Consider the following 21,653-nt stretch of genomic DNA (forward strand, 5'->3'; position numbering starts at 1 on the left):
TGTAACCTTCCCCACCACACACACACACACACCCCACACCCCTCAAGATAAAATATTTTTATATGCTGACTTTAAGATTTTGACAAAGCATTTAAGTATTTGTCTTATGATATTTAAACAGTTCTTTCCAGAAAGAAAATCATAACCATATGATCATCAAGAGACTCCATGGATCACTGAGAAGACCATGAGTGTCTACCCATGTTCTGTGGATTGCGGTTTGAGATGACTCTTTGGATCTCAGATTCTTTGCGTGTCAAATGAATCAATGGGACGACCTGACAACATGACACTAATGTTCTATAATCTATGATTCATTTTTCTAGAGGACCCAGCCAAGTTGGGGATTCCCTTTATTTATCTAGTAGATTAAACTCTTCAAATTCTTAAAGAGGTAGAAGGAAACAGTTTGAGATGAACAAAGTGGTTTTGTTTGTTTTCCTTCACCAACCCCCTTCCTGCACCATCGAGCTGGGTGAACGGTTGCTAAGAAAAAAGTGAACCGTTCCAAGCTAGGGGACTTTTTGGACACAGATTTTGAAACTTCAGCTGTGATGCTGGCCGGATAAAGTGGTTGGCTTTCTCTGTGGGGAATGGTAGGAGAGAAGAGAAAGATCTGCTTTTAATACGTCAGAACTAACCACGAAATAATTGGGCCTACAGTCTAATCTATTCATGCTCTTGTTTATTCACCTCATATAAAAGTCTCTTAAGAATGCATTTGAACACAATATATAATAATAATACTATAACATACATTGTGAGAAACTTTTGAAAATGATAAAATGTCCACCTGACACAATGCAGTGTTCATAGACATACAAACCCACTGGTCATGCACATTTGTGCCATTTTTCTTTAACTATTGAGTCACAATGCTGAACTGAAAGCATGAAACATTTTTTACAAACTGAAAACTGACACCAGAAAGAGGCCTCACAAGTGTTATCAGAAGAAGCTTCACATTCGCATAATTTACTACATCAGTTCACATTTTATTATAAAAATTCACATTGTTTTATTGTTTTCTTTTGTAATGAATTGGAACATGACATTCCTGCTTAATGACAGGCAGGAGGCTAGCTCTTCAAAGTCAGTAGTTTGGGAACACTCAGAAGAATCATCTGTGAGCAAATGTAGTGTTGCTTTTTAAACCAAAGCCACAATTATGGTAGAACCCAGTTATAACCCAACTCATGCGAACACAGATTTGGATAGAACGTGGGTAAAAACTACATCCCGGTGCCCCCTGCCCCTATCAAACTATACAAAAGTAAAAGCTCAGTATAAACCATTTAGTATCTAATGTGAGAATCCTGTTTCCAAAACCGGTTCTTAAAGGGGTTGTGCAGTATTAGCAACTCAGACCGGGGAAGAGCAGACCCTCTGAACAGAAGCCCACCCCTGTCCTCATTGCCAAGGGGGCCATATGTCTCTCTAAAGCCATGTTAGGGTTACATAATACACAATACAAAACGTTACAAGGAAAAGTTGCAACTCTTAGGCAGAGTTTTCTACACAAATTTAACACCACCATTGGCAGGCAATGTTAGATATATAAATTAATAACTTACAAAACATTACATTATATACATTGAGTAATAAATACACGGTTATAAACAGGAATGGAGGTGTTAACGCAGAAGGCAGTGCAAGAGAAAGACGGCAGCATTAAATTGAAAACAGCGTATGTGATCGGGTGGAGAGAGGGGGGAGAACAGGGTGGGACCATGCGACTGGGGGCAGAAGGGTCCAGGACACGGCAGGGTACACCGCCTTAGTAAGCTGATTTCTACGCAGACGCTTATGGTGAATAACACAACTACTCCTTCCTACTCCCGTGTTTGTTCAACTTCATTCTGTTTGCAGCAAAAGAGTGAAACTCTGGAGGAGAAAAAATACTGTTTGGAGCAGGCAAACAGAGATAAGTTATAAGAACTGTGGAGTTGGATTGGACAAAAAGGGAAGGAAGTAGAATGTGGTTAGAAGTGTATCCTTTCTGTTTGCCAAAGTAACTGTAGTAAAGTGAAAGCTATTGCCCAAGAAAGAAGGAAGACGGTTTTCTTTCCTTTTTTTTTTCCCAGAAAGAGTCAAAAAAGTTATGTCAACTTTGAACGCTTATCTGTGTAGAAGTGGATACTAAACTCTACGTATTCAACAAGCATTTTAAAGACATGAAAATGTTTTACAAAAAAGGCACACAGGTTGGCAGACAAGGGGCAGGTGAGCAGATTCATAAATGAAGTTATTAGTCAGTCAGTTCAGTCACTTGTGGGGACAGGTGCCCAAAACTTAGTGCAGAATGATCTCTCAGTTTTGTGTCTTCCATTTTCAAGCCATTTTGTCGTGATCAGAACCGGCCTCTAGTAACACGTGAAGCTTCAGCCCTCCGCCACACTTGCCAGCAAGGCAAGTCAACCGTGAGATTTCCTGAGCTGCTATTTGCTTCATGGTCTTGTATTCTGGCTCCAAACTCAAGTAACTGGAAAGGCCAGGTGGCTCTTGTCCTGTGCAGGCCTCGGCCCCCATGGTGGGCTGGCCCTACCACACAGCTGGCATGCTCATCAAGGGTGAAATGTTCGTCTTCACACAGAGAGGGCAATTATGTGTCGACCAGGGACTTGTCTTCTGTCGCAATGTCTATGTCAGTCTCTCCCAGGGAATCCCTATTTTCTGGATCGATCACGCAAAGTGTCTTTGTGCTGCTGAAATAGCTGTGGCCCTCTCCCTCCTTCTCAGGTCCTTCCGAATCCTCCTCTTCGAGGGTCAGTTCAAATTGAAACTTCTCCATAAGACCCTGGCAGTCCCTGTTCTGCTCGTCCAGTGGTGGGGAGGGACTCTGGGGTATCATGCTCTGATACCAGTTCCTGTTATCTTCCAACGTATCCAAAATGTCCTGAGCATCGGGCTGTACCAGATCTGCCCAGGTCTCCCACAGTGGATGGACGATGTAGTCAATGAAACCAACCTGGAGAGAAATAAGATTGCACATCTGTTATTGTGATGGGCCTTTGAAAACCAAACAAGCTGTCCTGGTTTCCACGCAAAGAAAGAGCAAAAACCATCCCAGAGAGATCACTGGCAATGGATTCCATGATTTGAGCATTCGTGATATGGTTGGCCCTGCCCTGGATGCAATAGGTGTGCTGTCTCTCTGAATCCTGCAAATTTCCTATTTACAAAGGAGGAAACTAAGACTCATTGAGATTAAATATCTTGTCACAGGTCACCTACTAATAAGTGACTCCAAAGCTGTGTTCATCTCACTACAACAAACTGTTTTTCCTTTTACGTGTGCCAGATAAGAAGTCTGGATGTAATCCCGGCTGGGAATGACTTTGTCACTACTTGGATTCTGTGAGTCATTCTCTGAAGAAGGAAGCCCCAGGTCTAATGTGTTCTGACTCAGTATTTTTTCCCTGATAACTTTAAAATATGCCGCTGCTTCAAAATGATGGGGAGCTGGCCTGTGACTACTCTGGAATCTCTCAAGTTTGGTGGGATGCTTTTGGCTCCTAGAGGCATTTGATAAAACACTGGAAAATACTTCAAGCCTCGAAACAAACACCTATCCCCTCTGCGGACACGTCTGCCATTGTTTGGGATCCATAGGGCACATAATCATTTCCATCAGGAGAAAGAAGGGAAAATAAAAACAATTAAGCAGTTCCTTTTGCTGGTGTTCCTGTGAATAAATACCAGGCTTGTGGCTCTGTTATGGTTTACCCTGGAGCTTTGCATCCTGCATGAGCTAGCTAGGTGGCCTCATGCTGACCCCCACATTGTCAGACAAACAGGAAACACTGGGGGTGGGGGCAGGTAGAGACAGAGAATAGGCACTAGCTGAATGAGGGAATGGAATTCCCCTGCCATGGGCTGGGGAGCCAGAGAGGTGCTGGGCTGGGATGCAGGGGACAATGGGCAAGGGCCATGGGACATTACCTAGGTGTCTTTCCACACTACTGGGAACTTTACTTTGTTAACATTCTGGTGTTCGGCCAGTCATGTAATACATTGAAGTTGTACTATATATAGTACTATATAGAAGAACCTCGGTTGTATGTGACTCTTTCATTCATATATTTATACACACATATTCTTCTTTCTGGTGCTTTCCTAGCCTGAACAACCAAGATTTCACACCAAAGTCAGAGCATCTCTGATCTGCACTGGTTATAAGAACTTGACTGTGGATGATTCAGATAGTTCTCTTGCTTCCACCCACTCCTTTTTCCTCTCATTTACTTCTTTATGTGTGTTTCATGGATTTTAGAGACTATTTTCAAGGTGTTTTCCAGGGACCCAAAATAACAAGCTCAAGGCTATGGAGAAAATTGAATACGTTGAACACAGTGCAGTCATTTCCTTTTTTCATTTGTTTTGCTTCTGCTAAGAAATGTTTAGGACTTTTTTGAAAGGTTGCTGCTAGTTGTTTATTTCCTAGGTCATGGGATGAGAGAGCTCCATGATCGTAAGCGCACCCAGTCCAGAGAGAGCTTTATTGCCAGACTAATCAGACAATGTTCAACAGAGCCCATCTGTGGGAAACACCAGAGTGCATGAGGATGTCATGGCAACAAGGAGAACTGTCCATGGGGTAGAGAGAAAAGAGCTTTGGGTGGAGGGAACTGCTGAACTGGACCAAGGGGACAGCTCTGCACCTGACATGTTGGGGAAACGCCTGCTTTAGCCATCTCACAAGGCTGTTTAGGGGATAATGTATGGAAAATAACACAGCACATCACATAAATAGAAAACATCACTGCTACTAATAAAAGGGTACTACTTCTCTTAATTTATTTATTTATTGTTCCAGTTAAGGCTTTGAGGTATTTGAATTGGCCCTGATTAATGCTATCGTACGTTTTCATACCATATTAGACTTCAGCACTTTCATTGATTTTAAACTCATTTAGTTGGGTTTCTCTAAGAAGCAACAAAATAATAATTGCAAAAGAACTGTACATTAACATTACAAGTATATGCAAATTTGAGGTTTGCGGGGAGTGGGGCAAAGAGGATAGACAGGAACAAAAACACTCCAAAGGTTTTTATAATAAAGACTTGGGACAGTCTATGAAACCATTCTCACTCACAGCCACCTGGCCCAGTCCATTTGTTATCCTGAAAGAAATGGCATTTCCACGAGCCCTGAAGCCTCTGTGGGGATACTGATACTTTCTAGTGCTACATATTCTATAACTATTGGCATCTGGGACATTTCTGCACCCCCTCCTGCCTCCAAAGTATTGTCCCCTGTCCTTAGCACACATAGAATGTGTAGCTATGGGCCAGCCAGAAAATGTCAGCATATTCTTCAAGGCATGGAAACAACCTTGGAAGGGGTGCTGGACAGGGCTTTGACTATGGGGTAAAAGAGACTGTGTCTGGTGATGGTGACAGTGGGAAATTATAGAGAGAGAGCAAAAGCAGGGGGCGGGAAACAAAGATGAGGAGCAGAGCTCCTGGATGAAGACAGAGCTAGGAGAAACCTGGAGAGGTGGGATGGGGGAGACGGCGGCATTCCATCAATCAGCTGGATTTGCTAAGGTCCTAGGCAACTATCCGAACAATTTGGGGATACACAGTCCAAAGTTTGATTGGTTTCCGATGACTGCTTTGTCCCCACCCATGAAATTGAGCGTAGAGGAAAAGTCAAATGAGTCATGAGTATAATGGGGCTAAATGCATAGTTGCTTCCTTATCATTTCATATGTATATTCTGATAAAAGAAAGGAACTAGATAGAACACTCCCCCTCCAAGTTCTACAATTATCAGAGCTCACAAAAACTTTGAAAATTTCATATTAAATACCTGGGATTTTTCCACAGAAGCTGTGTGTTTATCACACATTGGGCTAATTTCCATTCCCCTCTCCCGCTCTTTGTCTCCCTGCTGGAAAAATTCCTCCATGATGCGGTCTGTCCATTGCCGATACAATTCCAAGGACTTGGTGGGGTTGCTCAGGTCTGCACAGTGTACCATGTTGCGAAGGACCTGAAATTGTCAAGTTTTGGAAATCCCATAAAATTAGATGTAAATACTGCCAGAACATCTAACATCTCATCCCTAGTACACTCGGTACCAAACCCGAGAACATTTTAGTTGCATTATAATTATGATGCATGCACCAAAAAAAGCAGTATTATAATGGTGCTGGCCAGGGTTGGTTATTTACCATTATAGAGTCCCAAACGGGAAAATGTGTGTCTTCTTAGACTGACAGTCATTGAAGTTAAAAACTGGAAGGGACATTAGAGGTCAGATGTTGCTATCGTTTCCTTTCCTCAGTTTGGAAAGAATGCAAAGAATTATTCAAAGTAGACAACTTCATATTTTCCGCTTGTGGAAAGAAGAAACCAGCTGATGGCAATTTGTATATCCAAAACAGACCGAACAAATTTCAAGTCAATGGAGTTTAAATCCAAACACGAGTTTTTGGGACCAACAGTCACGTATGCCCTATTACAAATAGATTTTGCAATTTATTTTTAGAACTAAGCATTCCAATAAGTAGGACTATGTTTTTCCTCATAAATTAGAAGATAAACTTGGAAGTCCATTTTCTTTAGCTTGTTCTTAAAATAAGCCTAAATCTGTAGTAGTAGCCTAGGATATACAATTAACTGAATTTATGTTTATTTTCCTTTTCTAATTGTTGTTTGCTTTAGTTTGGTTTGGCTTTGTTTTAAAGCAAAGGCTGTCATCAAATACCTGAATACGATCAGTATAGTTGTCCAGGAGAAGAACGCCTGAACTTGTAACTTTCTTGGTTTCTACCATTGTCTTCAGGTCTGCCAACAGGCTCATATGTTTCGACATATCAGTTGCTAACACCTTGGGTAAAAGGAAAATGAAAACTCTTAAGAAATTCCATCCATCAGAGAGAACAGACAATGGAAGTGAGGAATGTAGGGAGGCTGAGGTCTTACCATGTCAATAACCATCTTCCTGAGCGTCTGACGCTGCTTCTTGGTAAGATTCGAAAAGATGTCACAATGTTCTTCTTGCAGCAGTTTGAAACCCACGGCAAGGTGATGGTTTTCCAGCACGGATTCATCATTATACATCAAAGCAAGTTCTGAATCTAATAAACAAGACAAAATGATGACTTAATACAAAGGGATATGATTCAAACATTGGCATTATCTCAGTGTGAAATCAGATCTAGTTCCCTAGAGGTTAAAAAAAAAATGGTATACCGCAAACTTAGATCATTCATATAGTCTGATGATAAAGAACAAGGACTGATGAAAAAGACTCCTTTATAGCAAGTAGCTCACATCACATTTCTATAAAACCATCAACACTTGATATTAATCATGACCACAACAGGATAATCAATATTCTCAGAAAAAAAATACTTAGATTTTTTAGCACTTAGAGATAGTGCATTAATTGAGAGAATGAATGAACTTTCATTAGCATGTAAATCAAACATTTTGATCATGACAAAAGCTGTGAGCATGGCTTGAGATCCTAAGGCTGGACCACCCTGACAGCCACTGAGGTCACCTAACTCGGCTACTCTCCATCCATAATCAAACCTATGCAGCTGGAAGAGAGTGTGTGCAACTTTTCATGACTCTTCTTTCTAAATTGTGGAATCCCATTCCAGTGCTTTTTATGGACTCTCATTTCTGTTTGGAGGTTCTCATGCTCAGGTCCAACATTTGTGGCTGTTTCCCAGCAGAGAGGGACTGTTGTGGGTCACCATGCTCTGTGCTCTAACACTGAAAATCATTATCACAAGATCCCTAAGTCTTTCCTTGTCCTTACTGGATAATCCCACATCTATTATTCTTTCCTTACATATTATATTTTCCAAACTTTGAATACTTTTTATGGCTTCCCTCTGACCCTCTCCAAGTTCTCTACGCAGCTCAAACATTGTGTTGCCAGATTGGACACAGTATCCAGGAAAGGCCTGACCAGTTTGAGAGAAATGGAAGGATTACCTCATTATTACCCTTGTTATTATCCATAATGAAAACATTAGGAGGAAAAAAATTAAGCAGTGAATCATACGATTATCTCGCATGACTGTTCTAGTGGTGAACTCACTTGTGTTGATGAGAAACTGATTGGAGACTCCAGGATGATCAACGTCATGGATGGCAGCTGCAAAAATGGCCGCCAGGATTTCCAAGTCCGTGAAGACAGCCTGTGGGGCAACAGGAGCACGTTTAACTCCATATCCAATTTGCCTATCCTGCCTGTTCAGTTTCATTTTAAAGTATCCCATTTTATTCTTGTTGGGAGAGAGACTATTGATTTATATAACATCTCAATACACTAATTTAATTAATTGTAGATTCTGTCCATCATTATAAGGTCTCTGATGAGAAAAGGATGATGGCTGGACCTCATTCCTATATCAAGCCTGCAGGCTGGGGCTTGGGAAAGCATTAGCACAATGCTCGTGGTGTGTGTAAACACCCAATGTTTGTTTCTTGGATCAGTGGGATGGCAGCATGGTGCTTATGTAACATAAGCACATCAAAATTAAAGAAGCAAATCAGACTGGCTCTGCTCTGAGATAGAACAACCTTCATATGCTTTCAGGCTGAGTAACTCAGAGAAAACTGACCAAATGCCACATTCATAAGATAAGCAATAAATTATTTCCCAAAGCTAAATTTATAGTGTGGTCACAAGCTTTATACATTCATTCATTCAATACATATCCACCAAATGTTTACTATGGGCAAGCTTTGAGAACATTCCTAAGAACTGAAACCTAATGTCCCACTTCTCAACTCCTTAATGCCATGTCAAGAAGGCTTCTCTGCCCCTGCCCATGTACGATGATTTAAACCTAGTATTTATTAAGTATAGATTGCTGCTGATTCTAGGACCGAAATGTCTTTCCTTATCCTCTGTGACTACTTAAATCTTCTGGTCCTTCAAATGCCAGCTCAGTTTCCATCTCTTCCATAAAGACCCATCTCATTACTCCAAGATACATTGAACTCTCCCTTCTCTAAAAGTTTGTGGCATTCATGGCCAATTTCTGGCTACACAGTGGGTGTACTATCAATAATAATGATAAATAGTGTTGCCGCACTCTGATACTTATACAGACCATAAAAACAGCAGTTTCTTTCCTTCAGGAGGATCAGATACTCTTAGCTCTATCTTTTTTTCCCAAGTCCTCTTGGATTTCTTTTCTTAGAAAATTTGGAACCCAAGCAGTAGAGCTGTGGTTAGTTTAATCTTTCTTCACCTCCCAAACTGATCTGCAGAGAAGGGGCTGGATAGGGTTTGGCCAGTTCCTTCCTGCAGTGGGTCAGCATGTTTTGGAATTACCTGACCACCATTTCCATCAGTCAAGTAGCAGCCTGGCCTGCGGTAAACATTGCTGATTATACTGGTATAAACAAACACATCAATCTGTGAGGGAAGGAGTCACAGACACCTCCTCAGATCTTGTCTGGCAAGATGGAACACTGTTCCTCCTTGCTTCAGCATTATTAATTCCTCTGCTCTAGATTTTCAGTTACTTTTTCCTTAACCCATAGAATCAGTCTGATGAATTCTTAGGAAAATATGCCTATGGATACTTATTCCTCATAGGAACTATATACAGCATTTTATATTCTATTTCTGTGATATCCCCCACAGTGCCTGGGGTGGTGTTGAGCAGTTCAGATCAGTACATGCACACTGAGGGTATACAATATATCAGATACTGAACAAGATACTTTGAGATATATTGTATTCCTTACTAGGAATACATTGAACACAGGCATGATCCCTGCCCTGATGATCCTGTTAATTGCTTGATAATTACATAATTTTCAGTTGTAAGAGATATAAAGGGAAGGTTACTCTGATATTAGAAAGCAAAGCAAGTAGAAATGTCATCCATTTTTATAAATAACCCAAGAGATAGATGCTATACATAATAAAGAATCAGTTGAAGCATGCACCCAATTACACTGTTCTTGTAAATATATTGCATATTGTATGGTACTTTTAAAAGAGGATCGGCAGGTATGCAAAACAGATCAAAGCTACTCACATCTAATGCTGGTGTAGAAAGAAGCACGTGGGTTGACTGGGCCACGTCAGCAGCGTGGAGGCTGTTATGATAGGCCACGTCAGAATGGTAATGGTCTTCTAACGTCATCATGTAGGTTACAAAGGTGTCAGATGAGATTTTGAATGTCTTCAGGAGGTCTCTTTCCTATGTGGTAAAATTGATTAGAACATAAGTAAGTGGATGTCCAAAAATGGAGGCAGGTTAAATCAGAAAAGTGAAATGGGATGGAAAAAAAAAAATCACCAAGAGCCATCCAAATGGAAAGCCAACATTCACTGCTGTTTACTCACCTGGAATATAGCATACATGATGCATGTTAGGGGCCGATTGTGTGAATATCCCGCCACATTGAAGATGTTAAGGCCCCATTTGTTCAGGTCTTCTAGCTCCTGTAATCAAAAATTAGAGGAATTTAGGAATAAGGACAGTTTTGTTAGCATGCCTCATTCTTTTAATTTCTGTTTTGGATGCTGGCTGCTTGGGTCTTTAGAGTGCCTATTTAAGAGTGCTCTAGTTGCATGAAAATCTGAAAATGAAATGGCCTAGTAGGTTGGGTGGGCTCTTTGTGATAGCTGTAAGTTTTTTTTTTTTTTTTCCAGAAAAAGGAGAATGTGTATGTATTTCTAAATTCAGTTTTTGACCTATAGCTGCCACGTATCGGTCTTCAACAAATGTTGCTTTCAAAGGTAGCTTCATGTGAATAGAGATCGCTCTAGCCCCATTTCCCTGCCTCTCCCCTTGCTGCCCACTGGCCCATTAGTAATTGCTAGAAAACAGTCTCAGGGAAACTCTTCTGCTCTTTGGTTATCATCATCGAGGGCCAGGTTAGAAAGACGCAGCTGCCAGAATGTGCATAAGTCAACCCAATTTAATGTAAAAGGTCGTGATGAATGCCAGTATCTTAGGCTCCTGGGCCACAGATGGACCTGAAAAAAACATCATTCATGCTTGTGTTGTGAGATTATTCTAAGATTATCTGATTTAAGGAGTAATTTATTCCATTCCTAACAACTGCCCAGAGTAAGAGATCCAGACTCTTCCCCAGAGACTTGGCCTAATGTTTAATCAACCTTACTCTAATGACAGCTTTCAGAAAGCCTCACTGCCAGCATTCAGTGAGGCCTTTCAGAAGCTTTACTGCCCACAGTAAACTCATTTCATATTCTCACAAGGCTGAAAGGACCTCAGCAGTCACTTTGTGCAGCCTCCTAGAGGAAGTATAAATTCTTTCTATGTCTTCCTCCATTACTGGAGTTTGGGCTTGAAAGTCAGTGTTGTCAATTTCTCTTTATTTCTTCTCCAGTCCTGACAATCAGTGCAGACTTTCCCATTGGTCCTTGGCATACAGTCCCCCAAATGTCCTCTGGGATAAATTTAGACCTGCCTACTGGCATTCCCTTGAATTTTTCCAGTGTCCTTTCAGAAGGATTCTCTATTCATGAGATACTGTCCATTAACAAACCCAACTCAGGCCCCCCCCCCCAAAAAAAATGGTTCTTTGGTATGGCATGAAAAAAGGATCTTCAATCAGGTGCCCCAGCAATGGAAAAAGAGGCTTACATTAGCTTCCTTATCATAAAATTTAATGATAAAGCAAAAGTGATCCCCACTATTTTCTAAAAGGTATATGGACATCTGTCTATTGTAAAGCAGTGAGCTACATTCACACAAACCCAGCTCATACACACCTTGGCCAGGTGATCTTCATTTTCTGTGTTGACTCCAAAGCGTGAGATGCTTGTGTTGTTTAAGCTTGAACTATGCATCAGCTTTTTCACTCCGCTTATCTGGGTCATGAGCTGCTGCTTCTTCTTTTTCTCCCTGTCTTTCTGGGTAGGAGATGGGATCTCCACATCATTCTGCTTGTCTGCAACAGACAAAGGAATGTGTTTGAAGCACTTCTGTGCCAATGAGAATATTTAAAACAACTCTAACCATCTACAATGGCTTTGAACCTTATAAAGGACTCCCATAGCACTATCCCACTGGACCTCCAGGACAATCCTGTGAAGTATTCAGGGAAATATGACGATTTTTTGCTCCATATTATTGCTAAGCAAACCGAGGTCTAGAGGAGGGAATGAAATTGTCCAAGAAGTGGTAGATAGGGCTCAAGCCCACATCTTCTGTTTCCAGTATAATTTAGGAGAATTACACTTATATATTTTCAAGGTGGGGCATCAATATTTATATGTACTTTTTTATTAAAGTGAGTAACTTTTATGCTTGTGTAATAAAAAAGGCTCATCAGTCAAACCCAAGTTAATAAAAACAGGCTTCGTGGTCTGTTCATTTTATTTTCAATTTTAAAAATCCATATGACTTGAGCAAGGTTCAATTTAAATGAGTATATATATTAGAAGAATAAGTGATTCATGATTTTCAAATAATTACTTTAAAGCCTTGCTTTATTACCATGTAAGGTTTAGAGGAAGACCATAATTTCAGTTTTATTTCATGCCTTCTAGCTATTAATTCTACTAATAAATGATAACAAGGCCTCTCATGTATAATAGGCATAACACTTATTAATGTATTTATGATTATTAAATATTTATATTTCATTTAATATTTTAAAAAATTATAATAAGGTAACTGCAGAGCTAGGATTAGTGAAAAAAAAGTGTCTACCTGCTTGTAGAAGCTCTTCCCTTTATGTTATGCTATTAAAATATCAGCAATCAAATATTCTATTTCACTTCGCAGGGGGATGTATCCTGAGTACTTCTGAAAAATGCATTAACTCTTTCAGGCCATGGGGATTGCCTGTGAGTGCACCAAGGCAATAATATATCAAATTGCTTAACCACTACTTCACTGAGCTAAATGACACCCTGTGGCTGAAAGAGTTAATGCAGCTTTCAAAAGTGCCCGACATTTATCTCTGCTTGTTACAGTGAAAATTAGTAGAAAGACAACTTCTCCATTTGAAAATGACATGCTCCCAGATGGCATGCTGTGATCTAGACTATTTGCTTTCAGATTCTTGCAGATGATAGCACAGTCACATGTTTTCCCCTGAGACCTTTGCCCACTCACAGGCCCCTGTGGACACTCCATCAAACAAAGCAAGCACAGCGAGAGACAGCGCAAACATCATGCACTCATTGCCACCTGTCTGCAGGGCCAGACCAAGGGAATCTTGATCCCTAGCATCCAGCACCGTCTACAGGTACCCACAAGCTCCTAGAATCACAAGCCTATGACTTTTGCTCAGGGAGGAATTTTAGTGGTCATCTCAATTAGTTTAGGGGTTTCCAACCTAGTCCAGGATCAGAAGCACCCAGGAAACTTTTGAAAAATACAGATTTCTGAGCCCCACTCAGCCCTACTGAATCAGTATTTTTTAAAAGACTCCCGAGTAACTTGGATGATCAGAGCCAGGCTTGGGAACCAGTAACAATCCCACACTCTCATTTTTCACATGAAGTCAGCAACTTGCCCGAGCTCAAAGGGCAATTTATTTAACAGATATTTATTTTGCAATAACTTTGTTCCAGACACAGTGATTTAATAGCATGGAACCCAGGCCTTGAGGTTCCTGTTAAAAACCTCTTTCCTGCCGTGCAATCTCTGGCATAAAAACTGTATATTATATTATTTTTGAAATTACTTTTCTCCTTGCCACTTCATTCCTAATAATTACTACTTTTTTGCTAAAATGAAAGGCCACAGTGGCCCCTGCCTTTCCAGACTACCTTTCTTCACCTCTGGTTAAACAGGCTGTTAGATTTTCCTGTGCCACTGCATATATAACCGTTTCTAGTGGGACTAGCAGCTTTTCACCTTGGTTTAATTAAAGATTCCCTGCAACAGTGAGTAATTGAGCTGAACCACTACTGTGTCTGGAACACTGCAATAAAGAAGAAAGACCATTATTCACAAAGAGTGTCAGTTTGACATTAATGGGTGTTTCCCTGTGCAGGCATTGGAACAACTGATAGGTTTCCCTATTCTGAATTTCCTCTGTTAAATGCTTAGCCAGCTCAGTGTGGAAATAACCTGAAACACAGACTCAACAAATCATGATAAACACTCAGTGAATTTACATTTACAGAATGGTCAGAATACAATGGGGAAACAGTTGGCCAGTCTAAGACAAGCAAAAAATGGATACAAAAAATGGTCTCATACAAGCTATGTTAATGGAATAATTGGAAGTGCTTTTCTCGCGAGATCATACATTCAATCAGGCAAAATTCCTAAGCTCTTTTCCTTGAATCTTGAAAATTCTAAGCTCTAGCCTTTGAGATGGTAAGTAGGGGGTCTGTGAAAATATTAACTAAACTATAAATATAAATCTTCAAATCTTGTTTTTTTTATGCACCCTCCACCTAGGTCCTGCTTTATTTCCCCTGAAGCCAGATACTTCTATTTCCCCTTGTATCAGTAACCTGAAGCCCACTATAGGACAGTATCAGCAAGTATCTGGACTGGTAAAGGGTCTACTGCTGCCCACCAGGACACTATCTGTTTAGATGGGATGAACACAAGTTCACAGATCTCTCGATTAAGGGATTTCCCTCCCCCATGGATGACACATTCTAACGTTCAGTGGCTCTTACCAAGATAGTGCTCATTAGGTTTAACTTAAATTGCTAAGGTCTTCTCATTTTGTGTTCACTGAGATGGTTGTCACGTTCTTACAGGAGCCTATTGTATTACTGGAAACTGTTAATAAACATATTTTATTTTTAGGTCTAATAATTCTGATGTCCAAAGACTTGTTTCTAAAATAATATACATATTACATAAATGCCCTTAAATGTGATTTTTTTGTATTTGTTCTGAGTTCCTAACAGCCTTCTTTCCTAGTTAAAGGGGTGACAGGGTATTAGGGTCTAGCAGTCAACAGAGCTGAGTCCTAGTCCTGGCTCAGGAACAAATTAGCCCAGTGACCTTGGTCAAGTTACTTCATCCCTCTAGGCCTCCATGTTTTCTGCTGTAAAACAAGAGAATTGGATAATAAGGCCATTAAGGTCCCTTGCAGATCTGACAGTTTATGAAGAAGGCCTCATGGTCCTCCAGGAACACTCAGTATGCTCACAAGATAGGACTAAGAATTCCATGGCCTGCATTTGCAGTCTGGAAACAAGCTTTGGTTGCTTATTCATTTGTTTCTTAAGATTGTCAAATTACAAGCCTAGGTTTCATCCCAGAGAAACCAGGTGGCCAGGTATGGCTTAGCAGAACTGATAAATCTGGTACATATCAGAGTCATATGTTAGAGGTGGAAGAGATTTGGGATGTGATCTATACCAGTGCTCCCATTTTCCAGGTGAGGCAACTGAGGCATCTTTTGTTTATGTATTTTTTTCTCCCTATATTTTCCCAAGAGCATTTAAAATTCTAATCTGTCTGTCTACTCTGTTTGATGAGGTTTACCACATACACTTAAACACAGCACCCCACCCACACACTCACATACCCCACCCTCTTAAGGGTAAGAGTCTGTGACGTTTGAGATTCTGATAAACTTCTTCAACAACTTGTTCTTGGTAATTTAATATCCCATTTTTGGAATAATGGGAAGCCAAACAATTGGTTTTTCTCAAGAGATCTGCCTAAATGGCAAATAGAATATTCAAGAAAGAGTTGACATTTGCCCATTCTTGAGATATAAGTTGTTGAGACTGAGAGCTCATCTTTATCATCTTATCAGCTTTCTGTCTTGGTAGCCTATGATGATAAAAAAAAGATTAATTAGTAGACTAATATCTTCTCATTTTCCTTGATAAGAAGATATTGAAAGAGACTACAAACGAAGAGGACTGCTTAGTCCAGTCTTCGATGATTAAGAGCTCAGAGGCTTCATGTAGCTTTAAGGCTAGTAGTGAGAAGTCGTACAAGCTCTGGTATTTTAAAACACAATGTTTCTAAAAACAAAAATGTGGTCTTGCACTTAGTGATTTTATTTTCTTGTTTGATAGTTATTAACCTGTCAATGTCCCTAAAACAGCTCCCAGCTTATGAAAAATAATTGGGTGTTACACAAAACAGGGTATATCTGAAATGTCAGCAGAAGATTCCCATCTTCAAAGAGATAAAGGGGGAGGAAGGGAGAAGAAAAGGATCAGAATGTAATGTTTTCTGTACAGTTAGATTCTAGCCACCTCTGAGAGCTAGGATGTAGGAAAAATTCTTCTCCTTTGTTCTCTGACAAAGGTTGCTGCAACTGCAGCTGGAGGAAACCAAGTGCTGCAGACACCTACATACAGTTGGAAAGGCACTTGTTAATCATGCCCAGTGACCACTGGTTGCAGAGTTAATGCAGTGAGTTTTGTCCTAGGCTGCTCAAAGAGAAAGCTGATTGATCTGCTGATAACAGAAACCGCTTTGGTGTTAGAGAAATAGGATTGATTTTTAAAAATAAAACCAGAAGGCATCAAGGCAAATGCTCATTGATTTAACAATATGTGGCCGTGCCAAAAAGAAGGGAAGGTGTGATGTTCAGCTGTAAGAATGGGTCATTTCTTTGGAAAATGGGGTTTTATAACTAGGGATAATTCAGCAGCAATTGAAAGTAAACAGAATGAAAATCTAGATGCTACCCATTCACTCTGAAGTACAAATTTGCAGATTCTGTAGGCCTTATTAAATCAAAATAGTCCAAATAAGTTCCTTATACAATAAAATTGTCTTTAAGTCTGAGATTAGAAATCCTAATAATCAAACAAGATGCATGACAATAGCTGAGGACCATTTATGCAAACCTTTCAGTCAGTGTCATGTGTTAAATACTGGCAATGTAACATAGGGAATAATAAATAAAGGATCAGATAGGGAAGATGATGCTACCATTCATTTATTTTTAAGAAATAACTTAGCAAAGCAATAATCAAATTATTTCCAAAGCTTATTCTCATGGACCAACTCACTATAGAATTATTTCTCAACCATATCCCTTATAAAACACCTTAGAGGAAACCTTTTGCTCAAAGCCTAGTTGTTGGAAGAATTTAAAGCATACTATGTCAGCAGAGCCAATGGAGCTGTCTCTAGGGTTTGGGTGATTGGAGCTTCTCCATTACTTTGGGGGTCTTGGCAGAGATAGAAGCTGACAGCTAGACAAGGGGGGGCCTGAGGGATGTATAGAAACAATCAGCCCATAATAACCTTCTGTCTTTGATGGGTATTCTCATTTACTTTGTTTTATGTCATCTCCCTGCTTATTTTTTTTTTCCACTTGAAGACTGCCCTTAGTTATTACTTTAAATGGATTTTTTCTGTGACTTAACCCCACTCCAAATTTATATGGGGATGTCCTTGATGGGTTATAGAAATTAATGCTGAAAATCCCCAGTTATGAGACAGGCTTTTCCCAGTTAATATCTTACCTAAGAAAGTATTTGAAATGTATTCAGACACTTGGTTCCCTGATCGGCTCATCTCCGAGAGGTGTGTCAGCTCCCGGTTCAGCATTCTTTTGAACTGTTTAAGGAGAACAAAAATGCATTAACCACCTAAAAATGAGTAAATTATCCTCTTAAATATTTCCAACTTTACTGTCCAGGAACCAAGAGATGGGATGAATAGATACCATTAGATAAATGATACTGTTTCTACAAAATATAATACCCCCTTAATTTGAAATTAATCCAACGTCACCTTGGGGAAAAAGATTTTCCTAAGATTCCTTAGAATTAACATCTGATTTCTTTTGAAGATGCAAACACAGGAAAAAAGAATTTTAATAGAGGTCAAGATAATTTCACTTAAAAATATAGCTACTTTTAAAAACACATTTGTCTGAAATTAACTCTAAAATAGAATTTGAGTTAATAACCCATTCTGTGAGATTATATGTGAAAAGTTTAAGATAAAATGAAAGAAAAATAAAAAGCATCTTTTAAAAAATAGAGTTGAATAAAAAGAACAGGATTAAAATACAGTACAGTATATTTAAATACAATGTAATATAACATGCCCTTATTTTACAATAAGAAGTCCCAGTGGGTTAAAGGAACACACATATTAAATCATTGCAGATGTCTTCCACTTCACAGAAAAAACACAGATGTGAATGTTTCACATTCTATCAAAGACACATAATACAATCAAATTAACCCACCTTGATGTAACCCCAAGATACAGATAACAAATAGTTTGCCTCAGGCATTTTGGAATGCTCTCCTTGCCACAATCCACAAATCTCTTTGAAAGAATTCACAGTTCTGAGAGAGCAATCCCGAAAGGATCAGGAAAGCCCTGCAGATCCAGTGGTAAAATAATCAAAATTTAGAAAAAACAAAACCTCCAAAATCTATGACATTCCCTAATTCAAACAAAGCCCATCTTCGCACACCATTCTTGCAAGAAGCCTATGCTCCCTGCCTATTTCCTGGCAGAAGAGAGTAATGAAATCAGGAATTGCACGAAGGCGCAAGAGGCTGTCCAAATGCATTCAGCTGGCTGGCTTGAAGCACTTGTGAATTATGAATAGTCCTGGTGGCCGAAGGGGTTTCCACTCTGCATTAGTCCTACTCAGCTGAACTCTGCAAAGAAGGAGCAATTCTTCTTTCCTGCGGAGTTGCCAGACTGGGAAACACAGCCATCTTTTAAAAAGGAGAAGATTAAAATGGAGGAAGCCCCATGAATATTTAAGTAAATCTGAAGTCAGTACCCTCCCCCATTTCAACTAGGTATTCCTTAACCCTCTCTCTCCACTGCAGACCAGCGCTCTGCAGAGGCAGCCTCTGCCATTCTAATTGCTTCAAAGTGATGGTGCATTTGATTAATTTACTTTCTGAACATTTAAACAAAAACTGAAAAAAAAAAAAGATTATAATTGGGGCTGTTTTCAGCCTAGGCTCCCAGTATACAAGAATTTTTTTTTTTACTAGCTTTTTGGAGGCATTTGCCCACTAAAGGTGTTCTAATGCATTTAGCTCTTTTTTCACAATAAAATGAATGGGAATGGAATTAATTTATTTCATTTGAAAAGCACTTCATATACAGCCTGCAATTTTCTACACTCCCGTCATCTCATTAATATGCATATTAGATTGCATTCGACAAATGGGTTAAACTCATTTAACCTTTCGATCTGGGATCTGGAACGTGTTAGGAAATATAAGACATTGTTTGCTGAATGAATGGTGAATTATTTGGAGTTATGAGTGACTATGTTTGTTTGATATTTTAGTTTTACATCTTCCAATTCATGTTAGAAATATTGAGGAGTTAAATTAATTTTACTTTATTTTAGCAACCTAGGGCATGTTGAGAAAGCCATTCCTTTCCTGTAGGTTTCTCTCTCTCTTTGTCCCTCTTTGTCCCTCTTTGTCTCTCTCTCTCTTTCTCCTTGTCAGCATTAGAGCACAGGGAAGAGTAAAGACTAAGACTAGAGCCCTACTGCAGCGGGAGGGATTCCCTACCCAGGCCCATTCCACTCTCCTCCTTCTCCCTCCCCTCTTCTTACTGTACCCCTGGACTCCCAGGCATTCATTTATAGCAAGCTGAAATTGAGAGAATAACAAAGCACCATGGCAACAGCCCCAACTTGCAATTGGCTCTCTTTCTTATGAGGCATTCCTCTTTCAAATGAGCATCCCACACCCAATAGCTTCACTTCAAGCATCCAAATCCTGGGTCATGCCATTGATTATGCCCAGGAGACCTGGCCTTTGAGGGGAAGTCAATGCAAGTCACTATTGCTGCATGTTGGCTCACTGCACGATGCACTGTCCTCAAAGACGTTCAATCACCCTCTTTCTGGGTAACCTTGTTTGTGTATGTGTGTGTGTCTCTCATTATACAATATGTTCATAATAGTAACCAGGGATCTCTGAATTAATCATCTCAGCTAGTAGTGTATTTTACTTATTGAACTCTGTGCAATTTTGAACTCCAGGTGAATCACACAAAGACCAAGTTATTTATTTTTAAAGGCATAACTGCTCAGTCAAAATGGCTTCTCATTTTCAGTCCTCAAAAGACAGGTACTTACACTGAAAACTTAGAAGCTAGAGGAGACAGGTTTATATGCTTTGATCTGCCAGCTGAATTTTGGCAGAGAAGCAAACTTTACTAGAACTGCTATTAAAATATCTTGTAAAAACCTTAAAGGCAGATGATTTCTTTCATAATTTTCTCTGCACTAGATTTAGCCAAATCTAACATTCAAAAAATTCATCTCATTTTGGTTCCTTTGGTCTCTCTGAAATACTCAGGAATATTTTGAAGTCAATCAGGTTTGTAGTCATTCAATAATGCCATTTTATCATGTATTTGACAAATATTTATTGAATACCTAAAATGGCCAGGCAAAGCAGTGAAGATATAGCAGTGAAACAAACAAACAAGCATGCTTTTTTTCATGCTTTTTTTTTTATTTTCATGCTTTTAATCAGCTTTCATTCTAGTAGTACCAGTCAGATATATTAGGGCATGTTGGTTAACCACAACAGTTGACAGTCTGAAGAGAATGGGGCCAGTTCTTTATTAGCCATATTGGTCTCTCAGCTTAGAAGATAAAAGCAGGTAAAAATTGAATCATAAAAAGCTAGAGGAGGAAAGATTGTTTCTCTTTATTTTCTTTCTATAGTCTCCCGTTGCAACATTGTTGAGATACATCGTCAATCAGTCCTGACATAGGACCAGGAAGGTTGCTCTCAGCTACAGGGCTGAAAATAAACCAAACTCCTCATCTTTCCTGCATACTTACAGAAGGGGTCAGTGTACTCATGTAAGTCTTTAACAGATGAATATCACGTCCTTCCTTCCCATGCCTAAACTAGTTCTTTTATGAGCCTTTTGCTAAAGGCATGGCAATGCCACCAAAACACAGTCATCTTAAGGCAACCATAAAACATACAACATGATGAAATACGCAAATGGAGGTCACTCAGTGTCAGAAACCAACCTAGTGCTTTAAATGTTGCTTAGCAACAACCATTGGTTTTCCTCCTCTGTAAGGGAGGGCCCAACCACACTGACTAAGGCAATCATTGCTCTCATCAAAAAGCACTTATGAAGGGCCCATTTATGTGTGCTCTGTACAAACTAAGGAAGGCAGACACGGCCTTCAAGGACCAGACAGGGGATATCTCTTACATTCTAGTAACGTCAAGTCCAGTTAGTATGATTATGCTGGCTTGTGTGATGAGACACACCAAGGAGTGGAATAGATACGAATTGTGTTTGACATTAAGGCTGAGGAGACAGATGAGGAGTGAGGCTTAGCTGGGCTCCCATATAAGAGCTGTTTCTGGCTCACCAGAGGCAGCTAGGATGTAGCAGATGGATCTGGACTTTCATTCTCAGATTTCACTAACAGTCCTGTGAAGTCATCACCCCACATGTATAAAATGAGAATGACGCATGGTTTTGGGATCTTGGCTTCTCAGCCCTAATCTTTCATAATTCTATGATAAATTTTGTAGCAGCCTCCTACAGCTTGGACATATTATTTACCAGCAACCAATATTTCCCAGAAAACAAAACTGCTTCTATACTACTGAGAAAAACAACTCAAAATGGAAATAAGAATAAGTCACCAACAAAGGAAGATAAGCATTTATCATCCCTCAGAGTTTCACAGTCTAAGACTTTTGGAATCTCCCTGTCTATTTATCAAGGTAGGTGTTTAGTCCAGATATGAAGGTA

At 39.7% G+C, this 21,653-nt stretch overlaps 1 protein-coding gene across 2 annotated transcripts in view; it reads right to left on the bottom strand.

Annotated features, from left to right (window-relative positions):
* Positions 1 to 665: 665 nt before the first annotated feature.
* PDE4B (phosphodiesterase 4B) overlaps positions 666 to 21,653 on the bottom strand; it is a 41,321-nt gene continuing 20,333 nt past the window's right edge. For both annotated transcript variants that reach the window (XM_045547817.1, XM_045547816.1), the window contains 9 exons: positions 17,384 to 17,477; positions 11,735 to 11,913; positions 10,337 to 10,435; positions 10,026 to 10,190; positions 8,066 to 8,165; positions 6,934 to 7,088; positions 6,716 to 6,838; positions 5,816 to 5,998; positions 666 to 2,968 (listed from right to left, as the gene is read on the bottom strand). In XM_045547817.1, the coding sequence (XP_045403773.1) occupies positions 2,603 to 2,968; positions 5,816 to 5,998; positions 6,716 to 6,838; positions 6,934 to 7,088; positions 8,066 to 8,165; positions 10,026 to 10,190; positions 10,337 to 10,435; positions 11,735 to 11,913; positions 17,384 to 17,477 (1,464 nt within the window). In that variant the 3' untranslated portion in view covers positions 666 to 2,602. The remainder of the gene's footprint in view (positions 2,969 to 5,815; positions 5,999 to 6,715; positions 6,839 to 6,933; positions 7,089 to 8,065; positions 8,166 to 10,025; positions 10,191 to 10,336; positions 10,436 to 11,734; positions 11,914 to 17,383; positions 17,478 to 21,653) is intronic.

The sequence above is a fragment of the Lemur catta genome, chromosome 3, assembly GCF_020740605.2.
Source record: "Lemur catta isolate mLemCat1 chromosome 3, mLemCat1.pri, whole genome shotgun sequence".
NCBI classification, from domain to species: domain Eukaryota; kingdom Metazoa; phylum Chordata; class Mammalia; order Primates; family Lemuridae; genus Lemur; species Lemur catta.